The following is a 14,070-nucleotide window of genomic DNA, read 5'->3' as shown; positions in this document are numbered from 1 at the left end:
CTACGCTTATTTCTCCACACTTTCCTACGCTAAAACTCACCGACACCGATGCGCAGCAGCGGAGCTGTATCTGCAACGTCGCTACGATGATTCTGTAACAATCAAACATATAATCCAGATTAAAGCAGGGAAAAAAAGAGACAATCTGTATTTCGAAAAATAATTACCGAAGGTAAAACACGGAATTCTATATTTCTTTTAATTAAATAAATTTAATTAAAAAACACGTTTAATTTCTTGAAAGTATACTCTATTTATTGAACACAAGAATTCAAAATAGAATTTAAAAAATTAAACTCTTTTTTAATTTCTACTCTCTGACTATCTTTATTATTCGATTGAAAAACCGATTAGTTAAACTTTCCGCGAAAGACACAATATGTATAAATCAATTATATTTACCGCATGTTATTCCGCCGGCGCCTGATGCCTCTTCCAGGCCTCCACCTCCTCTCAGGCTGCTCGGGATGTCACTCGTGTTCCCTCGATGCGAAGATGATGCTCTTTCCCGCGCGGATATTTTCTGTAACATAAAAATAATCGAATCGATTAAATACGTGTCACGCGCATCGAACATCTTATTCGTTATTCAGATTTATATTATATTTTAAATTATTTCTTCGAAAAAGGTTTCTACGTTAGAATCAACTTGAATCAAATTTTTCAAAATATTTCTTTTTACTAATTTATATTTTAAAACACGGTTTAATGTAGCAACTAAATAAGGATAAACGAAAAAATGGATTCTATAATATCTTTAGAAAAAATTAAAAAGTAATACTTACCAGAAGTGTTGGTACGCCGATGCCCGATGCCTATCCTAGGCCTCCTCCTCCTCTCAGGCTGCAGCTCGGGATGTCACTCGTGTTCCCTCGATGCGAAGATGATGCTCCTTCCCGCGCGGATATTTTCTGTAACATAAAAATAATCGAATCGATTAAACAATTGTCACGCGCATCGAACATATTATTCGTTATTCAGATTAATATTCTTTCAAATTACTTCTTCGAAAAAAATCTTTACGTTAGAATCAACTCGAATCAAATTTTTCAAATTATTTCTTTTTACTAATTTATATTTCGAAACACGGTTTAATGTAGCAACTAAATAAGGATAAACGAAAAGAGGGATTCTATAATATCTTTAGACAAAATAAAAAGTAACACTCACCAGAAGTGTTGGTACGCCGATTCCCGATGCCTATCCTAGGCCTCCTCCTCCTCTCAAGCTGCTCGGAATGTCAGCTACGCAGGATTCCCTCGCTGCTCCGATATCACCTTCTGCGTCGTTATTTTCTGAAACATTCAAATGAACGATTCGATTAAGTAAAGACAGAAGAACTAGAAAATTTGTGAACATATATGACATAATACGTAAAAATCAATTACACTCACCACTTTCTTTCAGGCTGTTCCGGCCGCAAAATCCACCTCCACCTCCGGGTCAGATAGGAGTCTCGAGCCACATTGAGACTCGTGGCAATGCAGTGTGACTTCATCCCTTAAGCAAGAAAAATCAAGAAGCATTTCAGCTATATCGCATTAATTTATTATTAATGTAATTGCTGAAAGGAATTAAAAATTATTCCCTACCTACGTTTTTTTTTTTTTTTTACGTGGTGGAAATCTTCCATCACTGGAATCCCCATGGCGTCCTGGAGGCAACCCGTCAGCAGTGGCAACCAGTCACGGTAACTATGCCACCGATCGGGGAGCGCCACTGGTCGGGGAGCGCCTCCATTCTTCCGGGGTTTGAGCCAGTGACCCCCCTTTCGGGAGGAAGACTCCCCCTTCCCCGGGGCGGAGCGGGGGGAGTGCCGGATTCTGCAGAGAGCAGAACATTAAAGTTCCGCCATTTCCCCGCAGCCTACCGGCTAAAACCACCACGAATGACCCTAACACCGCGTGATGTCGCCGAAGGCAGACAGGGGGAGGATTTATTTATTACACGCTCACTACTGAGAAAAGCGTGATGTCGCCGAAGGCAGACAGGTGGAGGATTTATTTTTTACACGCTCACTACTGAGAAAAGCGTGATGTCGCCGAAGGCAGACAGGGGGAGGATTTATTTATTACACGCTCACTACTGAGAAAAGCGTGATGTCGCCGAAGGCAGACAGGAGGAGGATTTACTTGTTACACGCTCACTACTGGAGAAAAGCGTGATGTCGCCGAAGGCAGACAGGAGGAGGATTTATTTGTTACACGCTCACTACTGGAGAAAAGCGTGATGTCGCCAAAGGCAGACAGGAGGAGGATTTATTTGTTACACGCTCACTACTGGAGAAAAGCGTGATGTCGCCGAAGGCAGACAGGAGGAGGATTTATTTGTTACACGCTCACTACTGGAGAAAAGCGTGGTGTCGCCGAAGGCAGACAGGAGGAGGATTTATTTATTACACGCTCACTACTGGAGAAAAGCGTGATGTCGCCGAAGGCAGACAGGAGGAGGATTTATTTATTACACGCTCACTACTGGAGAAAAGCGTGATGTCGCCGAAGGCAGACAGGAGGATTTATTTTTTACACGCTCACTACTGGAGAAAAGCGTGATGTCGCCGAAGGGAAGGCAGACAGGAGGAGGATTTATTTGTTACACGCTCACTACTGGAGAAAAGCGTGATGTCGCCGAAGGCAGACAGGAGGAGGATTTATTTGTTACACGCTCACTACTGGAGAAAAGCGTGATGTCGCCGAAGGCAGACAGGTAGAGGATTTATTTGTTACACGCTCACTACTGGAGAAAAGCGTGATGTCGCCGAAGGCAGACAGGTGGAGGATTTATTTGTTACACGCTCACTACTGGAGAAAAGCGTGATGTCGCCGAAGGCAGACAGAGGAGGATTTATTTGTTACACGCTCACTACTGGAGAAAAGCGTGATGTCGCCGAAGGCAGACAGGAGGAGAATTTACTTGTTACACGCTCACTACTGGAGAAAAGCGTGATGTCGCCGAAGGCAGACAGGAGGAGGATTTATTTGTTACACGCTCACTACTGGAGAAAAGCGTGATGTCGCCGAAGGCAGACAGGTGGAGGATTTATTTGTTACACGCTCACTACTGGAGAAAAGCGTGATGTCGCCGAAGGCAGACAGGAGGAGGATTTATTTGTTACACGCTCACTACTGGAGAAAAGCGTGATGTCGCCGAAGGCAGACAGGAGGAGGATTTATTTGTTACACGCTCACTACTGGAGAAAAGCGTGGTGTCGCCGAAGGCAGACAGGAGGAGGATTTATTTGTTACACGCTCACTACTGGAGAAAAGCGTGATGTCGCCGAAGGCAGACAGGAGGAGGATTTATTTGTTACACGCTCACTACTGGAGAAAAGCGTGATGTCGCCGAAGGCAGACAGGAGGAGGATTTGTACCCTTCACTCCCAGCGAACTGGGAGGAGGGTACGGTGTGCTCTTAGATCCTGTACCTCCCCACCGGGCCCTCCCTTCAGTAAAGCCGAAGGTACTGCCCCAGTGGATCGTTGATACAGGGAGCCCTCTCACCACTGCAAGGTGGCACACCACGAGAGGGAGATTTTTTACACGCTTAACTTTATAAGCGTGATGTCATTTATAGATAAGATTTTTTACACGCTTAACTTTATAAGCGTGATGTCATTTACAGACAAGATTTTTTACACAATATTCAATTTTGTCGCTTCTGTTCCTTTTCTATGTACAAAGGTTACTGCTATAATATTCAGCGACAAAAGTCGTGATCCTTTTTGTCACTCAAATGATCGGTTTTAGCAATACGTGAAAAAGCACCTTTAAGGATTTACGATAGACTTTATTTTATATGTCATATATATATTTTACAAAATGGAAAATGAAAAAAGGCTGCAACAAATGTTGCAGTTGCAGCAGAAGAAGAAGCAGCAGCAGCAGCCGCAGCAGCAACCGCAGCAGCAGGTGCAGCAGCAACAGAAAGGTATCTCTCTCTTTCTCTCTCTCTTTCACACACACACACACACACACACACACACGCGCGCGCGCGCGCGCGCGCGCGCGAGTCGGTGGGGGACGGTCGCGTGCCCGCTGTTTATAATCAGCGGGCAGGACTTACCCGCTTTAATTTTAGAGGGAAAAGAGGGGGAGGGAGAAGGGGAGGAAGAAAAGGTGTGGAGAAAGGGGAGGATTCAATATAAATCATAATTATTATTATTATACATAGTATTAAACGTATTGATAAAAAAATATGCGTTTTCCTTTTTTATCACCTTTATGTTGTTTCATTGGATTTCTTTCAGTATTACCTTAGTAGCAAATGATGGAGTATATACGTTTTATATACTCCATCATGTGCTACTAGGGTAAGTAATAACTGCGGAACAGTAAATAATAGTTTAGTAAATAATATAAATATTGATTAGAAATGTAAATTATAATGTTATACAATCTGTTCTCAATCTTTATCTCTTACAACGTAGCTAACGTACGTAAAGCAAAAGAAGAATCTTTATAGCATGAACTATATAGAAGCGGCGCGTTGCTTTCGCCACAACCGCGTGTTGCTTTCGTCTCACAAGCGGACTTATTAGGTTTAGTAACGCTTTTTGACAAAACTTCTGTGGATGATTAGGACATGAGTAGGATTATTATAAGCTAGTTCAAACTGTCCCATTCATAGTTTATGAGATACTTTATGTTTTATGTCAAAATATCCCAGAATAAAGTGTAAAATATCCTGTAAACTATTGATTTTTCAACTTTTATATGTAGAATAATCATAGGAATTGTAGGCCAAACAAAAAAATACGTGTCTTCTCTTCTACGGAATTTTTTTCGGAAAGGAATTGTCAAAATAATAGGAGTATAGGTCAAAGCATGAAAATTTCTGCAAGAGTGATCAAGAAAATTTTTTACTACAATTTTTTTATGTTTATTAATTATTTTTACATTATTCCATAGATCGCTCTTTGATTATCGTGCAACGGCAACTCAGATTCACGCCGAGATACCGAGAAAGCATTTCCAGCGTAAAAACATCGTCGATCGCGTGAGCTAAGTGAGAGCGACAAGGAGGGAGTAATATTCTCCTTCTCGCTCGGCAGTGCCGAGCGCTGCCGACACACCGATAGACCGAGCGTCACTCTGTGTACAGCGTAGTGGAGGGGACGCCTGTACAACGCCGCCAGCCATCCCCACCACCGATGCTGCCGTGCTGCCCGGTCTTCTGAACGGCAACTCTGGTTTCAGCAAATTGTCATGAACTAAATGCCACGAAAGATTCGTATACTCACCGCGCGGAGCGCCGGTGTTGCGAGTGCGACCTGTCGAGGCGGATGAATGGCGTATTTATGTGTTTTAACGCGCGACATCGCCTATGTTCCGGCCTCCCGGCACCATCGTGAGCCGCGTTCACCCCACGAGCTGCCTGACCTGTCCGAGGAGCGCGTCCTCGCGCATTTCGTCAATTCCAAGCCGACGGGCCCCGGCGGAGCCGCGTCGCAGAGATCGTATCGTCGCTCGGTAGGCGTTGCTGTCACTTGGCTTCCCTTACTCCGCGCTGTTTTTCACAAATTTTCACTCCGCTCTCGCGCCCGTGCGCGCCCAATTTCTGTCACGGTAACGCAAACGGCAACAGGCCGTACCTTTCGGTCTCTAGAAAACATCCGCGGGATACGTAGACTACACCGCGGTGGGGAGATTAGGGGTGTACAAGTGGATACCGTCTCTGACAGAATCGCGTGCTTCTATCCTTGATAGGACAGTCGCTACGTTAGATGATATTGCCAGTGAAACTACCGTGCTGTATCGCTAATAATCGCTGTTTTGCAGGGACAATGTTTACCAAAAAGAAAAAGAAACCGCAGATCTCCACACCGACCAACTTTGAGCACAGAGTGCATACCGGATTCGACAAACGCGAGGGCAAGTTTGTCGGGCTGCCCCTGCAATGGGCTTCCATAGTTGGGAATAACCAGATCCTGAAGTCGACCAACAGACCACTGCCCTTAGTCGATCCAAGCGAGATCACACCTACCGAGATCCTTGACTTGAAGACCATCGTGAGAGGCCACAATGATCCTAGGATAAGTAGACCGCTCGCTACTGACCGAACTGTGGAGAATGGCCTGCCTAAGATCAGTACAGTCGCCCGTTCCAATTCTCTACGTTCCTCGAGTCCACCTCGACTCAGGAGAGATTACAGGTATTGCAATCTAGCTTTGTCTAAGGGTCTATCCAGACAAACTTGCATAGGTGCGTAAGCATACACATAAGGAAATGGATTGCTGCATTTCCTTATGCACATGTATATGAACTAATCAATTTTCTTATGCTTATGTTTATGCGCTATGCAAGTTTGTCTGGATAGACCCTCTCATACCTACTCACAGTATCGCATGAAACATATAAGTTGTTTGAAATATAAAATGATTTAAAAGTACATATATTGTTTAATAAATATAATAGAATTTTTGTTGACAAAGACTGACACACTGTAAACGAACATATCTATATAATTGACACAAATAAATTAAGCAAATTAAGTTAGTCACAGATATTCTCGCATTATCTCGAAATATTTTAATAAGATTAATGACAGTATGATTTTTTCTTTTATTTTGTAGGCATAACAGCAATCTTCCGCCATCCGTCCCCGAAGGTCAAGAGATACCTTCGAACGTTAATCAGGGCTTTACAAACTTTGGCAAGCCGCATAACTACATCGATAAACTAAGACAAAATTCCCCGAGCGTTGGCAGTGGACTAAATTCCAGCATGCAGAACATGATTCCAAATCTTCAAAATCTCAATCCTAATATGCAATCCTCGCCAAATTTAACTCACTCGGGATCAAATGTACCAAACTTATCCTTAAATTTCCAAAACTTAAGTCCTATTGTAAATTCACAAGCTCCAGTACAAAATCCAAATAACCCGCAACTCCTCGATACGGAATTTCACAGACTAAATTCGCAAATGGCTATGACGTCAGGCCAATATAATGGCAATGTACAGGTAATAATATTAAAACTTTAATAACTACATAGTTTAAAAATATTTGCAGCATTTATAATCTTGCCATTTAAATTAACTTATGATATAATTATAATTTTGTGCCTTATTACTCTAACAAAATTACATACGTTAAGTTGAATCTTCCAGCTCAATGTATGCAAAAGAACAATTTAAACATATTGTACCCTATCAAAATGTAAAAGTTGAAATATCAAAGCTTCTGTTATATTTTTAAAAAGGCAGAATATATTCTTAAAGAATAAATAACAATTGTACAGTAATATTATTTGATTAATAGGGTTCAACTATGGAGGCGTCGAGGGAACATCAAGTTGGCCAAAATGTCTTATTACACAAGTTACAGCCAAAAATTTCGCCAGTGGGTTCAATAGCTTCGCAACGACCTCTGAGTCAATTGAGTTCACATAATATTAATAAATATTCTCAGGCATACATGTCTGAAAATCCATCCAACCTCCAATCGCATTTGAAGAAACCGATAGAAACTTCTCAATCGATGCATAATTTGTCAAAGCCGAGCATTCCGTCCGCAGTATCAGGGACCAGTTCTACTCCAGATCAAAACCAAAACATGAAAAGTGCCGTCTCCTCAGGGAACTTGGCGGTTGGTGCAAGTTCGAACAATACCAATAAACAAACGGAGCAGAGACTTACACACGAACAGTTTCGAGCTGCTTTACAGATGGTGGTATGCAAAATTTATATTTAAATTTATTACACAGTACACTATATTGTTGATCACAACATTATTATTCAAAAAATGTTATCTTCAAAGCAAATATTCTTATTTTCTTAAGTCTATTCTGTAAATGAGATATGAACGGTTATAATTAAATTCTTATATTATTGCTATACTGAGTTAAAAGTGAAATGGGACAAACAAGTTTTGCAGTCTAGAACTTATTTTTATAATTTTTGTGATGTGATGTTTACGTATCCTGCATGTGCATTTATCTGTAGGTGAGTCAAGGCGATCCAAGAGAAAATTTGGAGAATTTCCTGAAGATTGGCGAAGGCAGTACAGGAACTGTATGCATAGCTACGGATAAGAGTACAAACCGTCAAGTTGCAGTCAAGAAAATGGATTTAAGGAAACAACAAAGACGCGAATTACTTTTTAACGAAGTCGTTATTATGAGGGACTACCATCATCCAAATATAGTCGAGATGTATAATAGTTTTTTGGTAGACGATGAATTATGGGTGGTTATGGAGTATCTAGAGGGAGGTGCACTAACTGATATCGTAACACACTCAAGAATGGACGAAAGTCAGATAGCTACAGTATGTTCTCAATGTCTCAAGCCACTGGCGTATTTACATTCACAAGGTGTTATACACAGGGATATTAAGTCTGATTCAATATTACTTACGGCCGACGGCAGAGTAAAACTGTCAGATTTTGGTTTCTGTGCTCAAGTCTCTCAAGAATTACCAAAGCGAAAGTCTCTCGTAGGAACCCCATACTGGATGAGTCCCGAAGTTATTTCAAGGTATTTTATACTGTTATCTGTTTCTTAAATAAAGTAATACAAATTTCATGTTTTATTATTTAAATTTAAAAAAAATAAATTACAAGTACAGTAAGAGTAGTACACGAAGTACTTGAGAAATGTATTTTTTTGTTTATATATTTTTAAAATTTTCTTGCATTCTTCTTTAAAAACTGTAGAATACAAGATATTTTGGACTTCTATTTGGCAAATATAACTAAAACGATTGTTTTATCTTTAATTATAGGTTGCCATATGGACCTGAAGTGGATATCTGGTCGTTAGGAATAATGATCATTGAAATGATCGACGGTGAGCCACCATTTTTCAATGAGCCACCTCTACAAGCTATGAGACGCATCAGGGATATGCCACCACCAAAACTAAAGAATTTTCATAAAGTAAGATCAATCATTTTTTAAATTAATTTTAACACAAACTCATCATGTCAGTAGACAATTGTAAGTTCTAAATTCAGAAAATGAGTAACGTATGGTCTTTATTTTCAGGTTAGTCCACGCCTTCAAGGTTTCCTTGAGCGAATGCTCGTGCGTGATCCAGCGCAACGGGCAACGGCAGCTGAATTATTGCAACACCCATTCCTTAGGCAGGCTCAAAGTCCTAGTATCTTGATTCCGTTAATGAGAGGCGCCAGACATACAAATTGTTGACGAGGTTACACCTTTGTAAGCTAGAACGTTAGTCAAGGCAGATATTTCATTACCAGAATAATCATATTCTCGACAATGTCGTGTTAAGCTACTTATTCGCTAAAGGCAGCTTTTGGCAGTTTATGAATTATTTGAGGAGTTCCGCCATCTGGACTCTTATACAGAGAATTTAAATATTTTTTTCTTTTTTTGCGATAGACACGACCGATTGAGAGATGATAATATTCAATAAAATTCACATGTATCAATGTTGAATACCGTATAATATTGACGCTTCAGAATTTTTTAATTCTAAAACTGACATTATTTTCTGAAGCTAAAGACAATAATGTTATTCTATTATTCGCAGATTTTTAGATTTCTGCATAAAATTTCAAGTTCTAATATACATAAATGAATCCTTTCGGTCGTGCCTAATATACGTATGTAATATATGAATTTATAGCTATATTTTAGAAAATATTAAATAGGAAAGTCTTCAAATCTCATGATCATTACCAATTGTTGTTTGAACTTTACATTCCAATCGGGCCTGAACTTGTAAGTATTATTTTGAAAATAGTTTACTACATTCCAGAGTATTGTTTTATATGTATTATTTTAGTAACTTGACAAGTCTGCATTTATGAAAAATGATATAATATATCAAACATTCCTCGACTATTGGCACTGCCGATGTTTGATTCGCAATAGTAAGATCAAACATTGTTTTAATGTTATAACAGATAATTCTAATTTTGAGATATTTGCAAAATGCATTTTCACTCAAGTGCCTTTATGATTAACAGTATCGCAACGATTAACTTGTCATTATAAAGCACTATTTATTAGTAGTAATGGGTTTTAGGCATATTGAATTACTTGGAATATGACGAAAACCTAAAACTGCTTCATATTATTCAAAACGCAGACCTATACAGGGTGTAACATAAATGTGGGCCGCTATTTCAGAGGTGTATTCTACTCATCAAAATGAGCAAAAAAGTTCATATACATACAATTCAATTATTATTGTAAATATTAATTTTGATATTTGAATACTTCTAAAGGAAGTCTTTCTAGACTTTCTTTTTTAAATAATATTCAAAATAATTCGAATCTGTACGTAATCAAATTGATTCAAAGTTTTCAAGCAAGAAATTTGAATGCCCATTATTACTTATTTGTATGAAATGTTCCAGCCATGCAATATTTTTTCACTATTACTGTCTTGTTAAATTTATTAAAAGCCATATTTAAAGTGACTTAATCAGTATACTTAATTTTATTTTTTCTAAATAAAAGTATCATATATACACACACCTTTTGGACAATATATAGTCAAAGATACACCTCAACTGTGAACTTTTGTAATATTGTATTTTTATTTTGCTAAAAAGGGTTAACTTTTGATCATGTTTAGAGCTTTAAAGACTGGGATATATATTTGATTGTTACCTGAAATTAATATTGAAATAACTTGGCAGTATTGCGAAGAATGTCCAGAAAGTAATGTAACAAATCTTTTTTTCATTCGCAATTTATTAGTAGTAATAGTTGTAGTGTTAATAGTATGTAATAGTAATAGAGTAGTAATAGAGTAGTAATAGTAGAGTAATAGTAGTATTAGTATCTTTATTGTTTCCCTCAGGATTAAAGTGATTTTTATTTCCTTACTTAATTTACTCTAATTTATATAGACTAAGTTCAATTCAATTACAAATTCATAATTAACTTAATTGTTAAATTCTGTGTAAAAGAGGCATGCAATTGTGAAACAGATATGCAGTTCAATACATTACTGGCGTGCTTTGCTGATACATTATTATTATTATTAGACGATCTTACTGAATGACCAAAAAATGACTTGTTTGTTCTTGATGCATTGCGAAATATTATAAATTGACAGTACTGAAAATCTATAGTTTATATATACATTACAATTAGATTAAATAATCTATAGTTATGTAATCTATAAATTTTCAGTAAACAGTAGTATATTTTGGACTGCACTATGTTCTTCACTCAAACTCTAAATTTCATTTCAGCACCATTCTAAATATTTGTTACTAGAACGTACTTTTATGCATTACAATCAATCTATAAAATTCAGTGGCATATTCTGTTATACTGTGGTTAAATATTTTAACTCATTGTTTTTAAATGTTAGATCTTCTCTAATTTCATCAGTTGCTCGATTTATTATATCTCACTTTTCATAGTTTATTCTATGATCTTTATAAATTTTTGTTTATTACATTTCTCTCCTTTTTGTTTTATATTCTTTTTTTACTTTATTACGGTCGGATATCGCAACAGCAGTATTGCTGATGTCTCATACACATATTTTTTCTTACTTTTGTATATTTGTCGGTCTTGTAAAATATCAAATTTGTATGTTTGTAATAAAGTTATTATTATTATTATTATATTTTACATACATATTAGTCGTTATTTGCTTCCTTAAGGTATTATTTTTGTCTAATAAGAATCAATTGGGAGAATAAGCATGTTGCATTACTTTCCGGGCATATTCTTCGTAATATAATATAACATTTACAAAGAAGAAACGTAAAAAAAACCATATGTGAGTTATAACTAAAACAAGAATTGATATTGCCTTCACAAATATACAATATAGATAAATATTACACAGATGATACTATATACATAGTATTTTATTCATAATAATTTCTTGAAAATTTGAAATTACATAGATATATTTACATTATTTTGTAACAGATTGTCACAGTTGATAAAATGGTATTCTTAGTGAAAGATATGTGATATTTTATTACAAATGATATAGTTATACGACATCATAATGTTCACTTTATGTAAACTAATAAATATTTAAATGATAGGAGTGAAAATTAATAAAAATGCAGTAAGGGACATTAAACGAATTAGTGGAAATATCTCCAAAATTAATTTACATTATACTGGATTAAACATACATTTTATTGCATAGCGCTACATTGATGAATTAACTGTGCAACTAAAGAGTTGCACATAATTAGATTATTGTTTAAACCAATACCATTTGAACAGGGTTACGTTATATCATTTTAATATAAATAATCTAATAAGTGTGAAATATGTTGTACGTAGATCCATATATATATGAAAATATTTACAAAAATGCCTAATTTTGATAAGGAATTTACTATGCTTTTAGGTATATCATTAGTGTATGTATGTAATGAAAAAGAGATCAGGAATGTTGCGAAATGGCAGAAGACGAAATCGTGATTCTTTTATAGTAATAAAACATGTACTTGTGTAGGTACATGTTTTATTTAAGATGTATATTCTATCATCGTATTATATATATTTTTTGTACAATCGAGATTATTGCATAATTATTTAACTTGGAATTTTGTCTTTGTCGTTTGGAATTAAGTCTTACAACTTCTATTGCAGTTTAATTTACACACGATTAAAAAACATTATTATTACATTTAATATTTGTGCATCGGACTGTTGATATCGCATTTTCAACCATGCAATTTTTTCGGCAATTTATTGAAATTATTACATACTATTTATTGAAAGAAATCCGTGATATACCAAATCTGCCCATAGATTACAAATGCAGCTAAATGATAGTCAACAGCTTTTTTTGAAGATATATGTTTAAAACAACTTATTATCTGCAATCAACGTGTCAAACAGATCTGTCCGACCATACTCGCCATATATTTAAGTAATTATAACGTTATAAGGAAGCTATTTTAGAAAATCTATCATATCTTACATTACATTATGGATTAAAATTTTTTCTGTATACTATATCTAATAGAAATTCGAATTTTTTTGTAGCGTGATCTGACTAAACAAACATGTTGGCAAACTAAAGCTATTGTGTGTAGTGTCCAAAAATTGATTGCGTATAAGTGCAGGATTATTTTACATATGTTGTACATTTATTACATAATAAAGAATCTATTTACAAAAACTCGCACGAATTTTTATAAACTTCAATATTTTTAATATAATCATCTCTCACATGCCTTTGGAAAATTGTTAATGCATTGTATTAATTCCTAAAGTGTTATTTGCGCAAGAAAACTAATTTATAAATATTAAAATTACGCACTTATATTATAAATATCTTTTTAGTTATTATTTTAGTTATTGATTTTGTTATTATTTTTATAGGTACATTTTTGTTATGCTAGAGAGAAGCCTGAGAGAGGCCATCCCAGTCTTTTTCGTGGGACCGTCGAAAGCCCCTGTACATTAGCGCCAGTACATCCATTTTCAAGAATTTTTTGACTCACCAACTCGATGCGCAACAGACGGAGTTATGCAGCCACGTAGCTACGATGATACTGTAACATACAAACATAAGATTCAATTTTTTAAAATGCTCAAAATAATCAACATTTCAAAAGATAATTTTTACGCCTCTCTAATTCGTCTTTTAATGAGATATTTAGCAATAATTAGTTATTTACCGAAAAAGATCTTTACTAGAGTAAAATTTTAAATCATTTCTCTTTCTCTAATTACTTCTAATTTATCGAGGTAAAACAATTTAAATAAATATAAACGAATTATTAATTTTATACAGATAAGAGATATGATGCTTACCCCAAGGTTGCTCCGCCGGTGCCCGATGTCTCTCCCAGACCTCCTCCTCCTCCTCTCAGGACGTCAGGCCTCCTCCTTCTCCTCCTTCTCCTCCCGCCGCACAGGACACTCGCGAGAAACACCCGCGGAAAATAAATTACAATCGCGCGCGGACTAATTTCAGTAAACGTCTTTTTCGCGCGATACTGTACGGCACTCCCGTTTAAAGAAGTCCTTTAGTCCGATTACTTGAACGGCACTCCCGAAGCAAACGCGACGAACCGGCTGCGGTTCGTTCATTCAATTAAATCGGCGGACGAGGGTACGTTAGCTTCCCCGTCTTTGGATTTTTATCCAAGCAGAACAAGA

General features: G+C 36.7%; 1 protein-coding gene across 1 annotated transcript; it reads left to right on the top strand.

The window, feature by feature from the left end:
* The first annotated feature begins 5,208 nt into the window (after positions 1-5,208).
* Mbt (serine/threonine-protein kinase PAK mbt) lies at positions 5,209-13,084 on the top strand. Its single transcript, XM_071720818.1, has 7 exons — positions 5,209-5,468; positions 5,778-6,150; positions 6,572-6,962; positions 7,261-7,671; positions 7,944-8,476; positions 8,724-8,877; positions 8,986-13,084. The coding sequence occupies exons 2-7, from the start codon at positions 5,783-5,785 to the stop codon at positions 9,145-9,147; spliced, it is 2,019 nt and encodes a 672-aa protein (XP_071576919.1). The 5' UTR covers positions 5,209-5,468; positions 5,778-5,782; the 3' UTR covers positions 9,148-13,084.
* The last annotated feature ends 986 nt before the right edge of the window (positions 13,085-14,070 follow it).

This window comes from Temnothorax nylanderi, unplaced genomic scaffold, assembly GCF_030848795.1.
Source record: "Temnothorax nylanderi isolate EJ_2023f unplaced genomic scaffold, tnyl_v1.0 TNYL_tig0376_pilon, whole genome shotgun sequence".
Lineage (NCBI taxonomy): Eukaryota > Metazoa > Arthropoda > Insecta > Hymenoptera > Formicidae > Temnothorax > Temnothorax nylanderi.
This window is presented reverse-complemented; position numbering and strand designations above follow the sequence as displayed.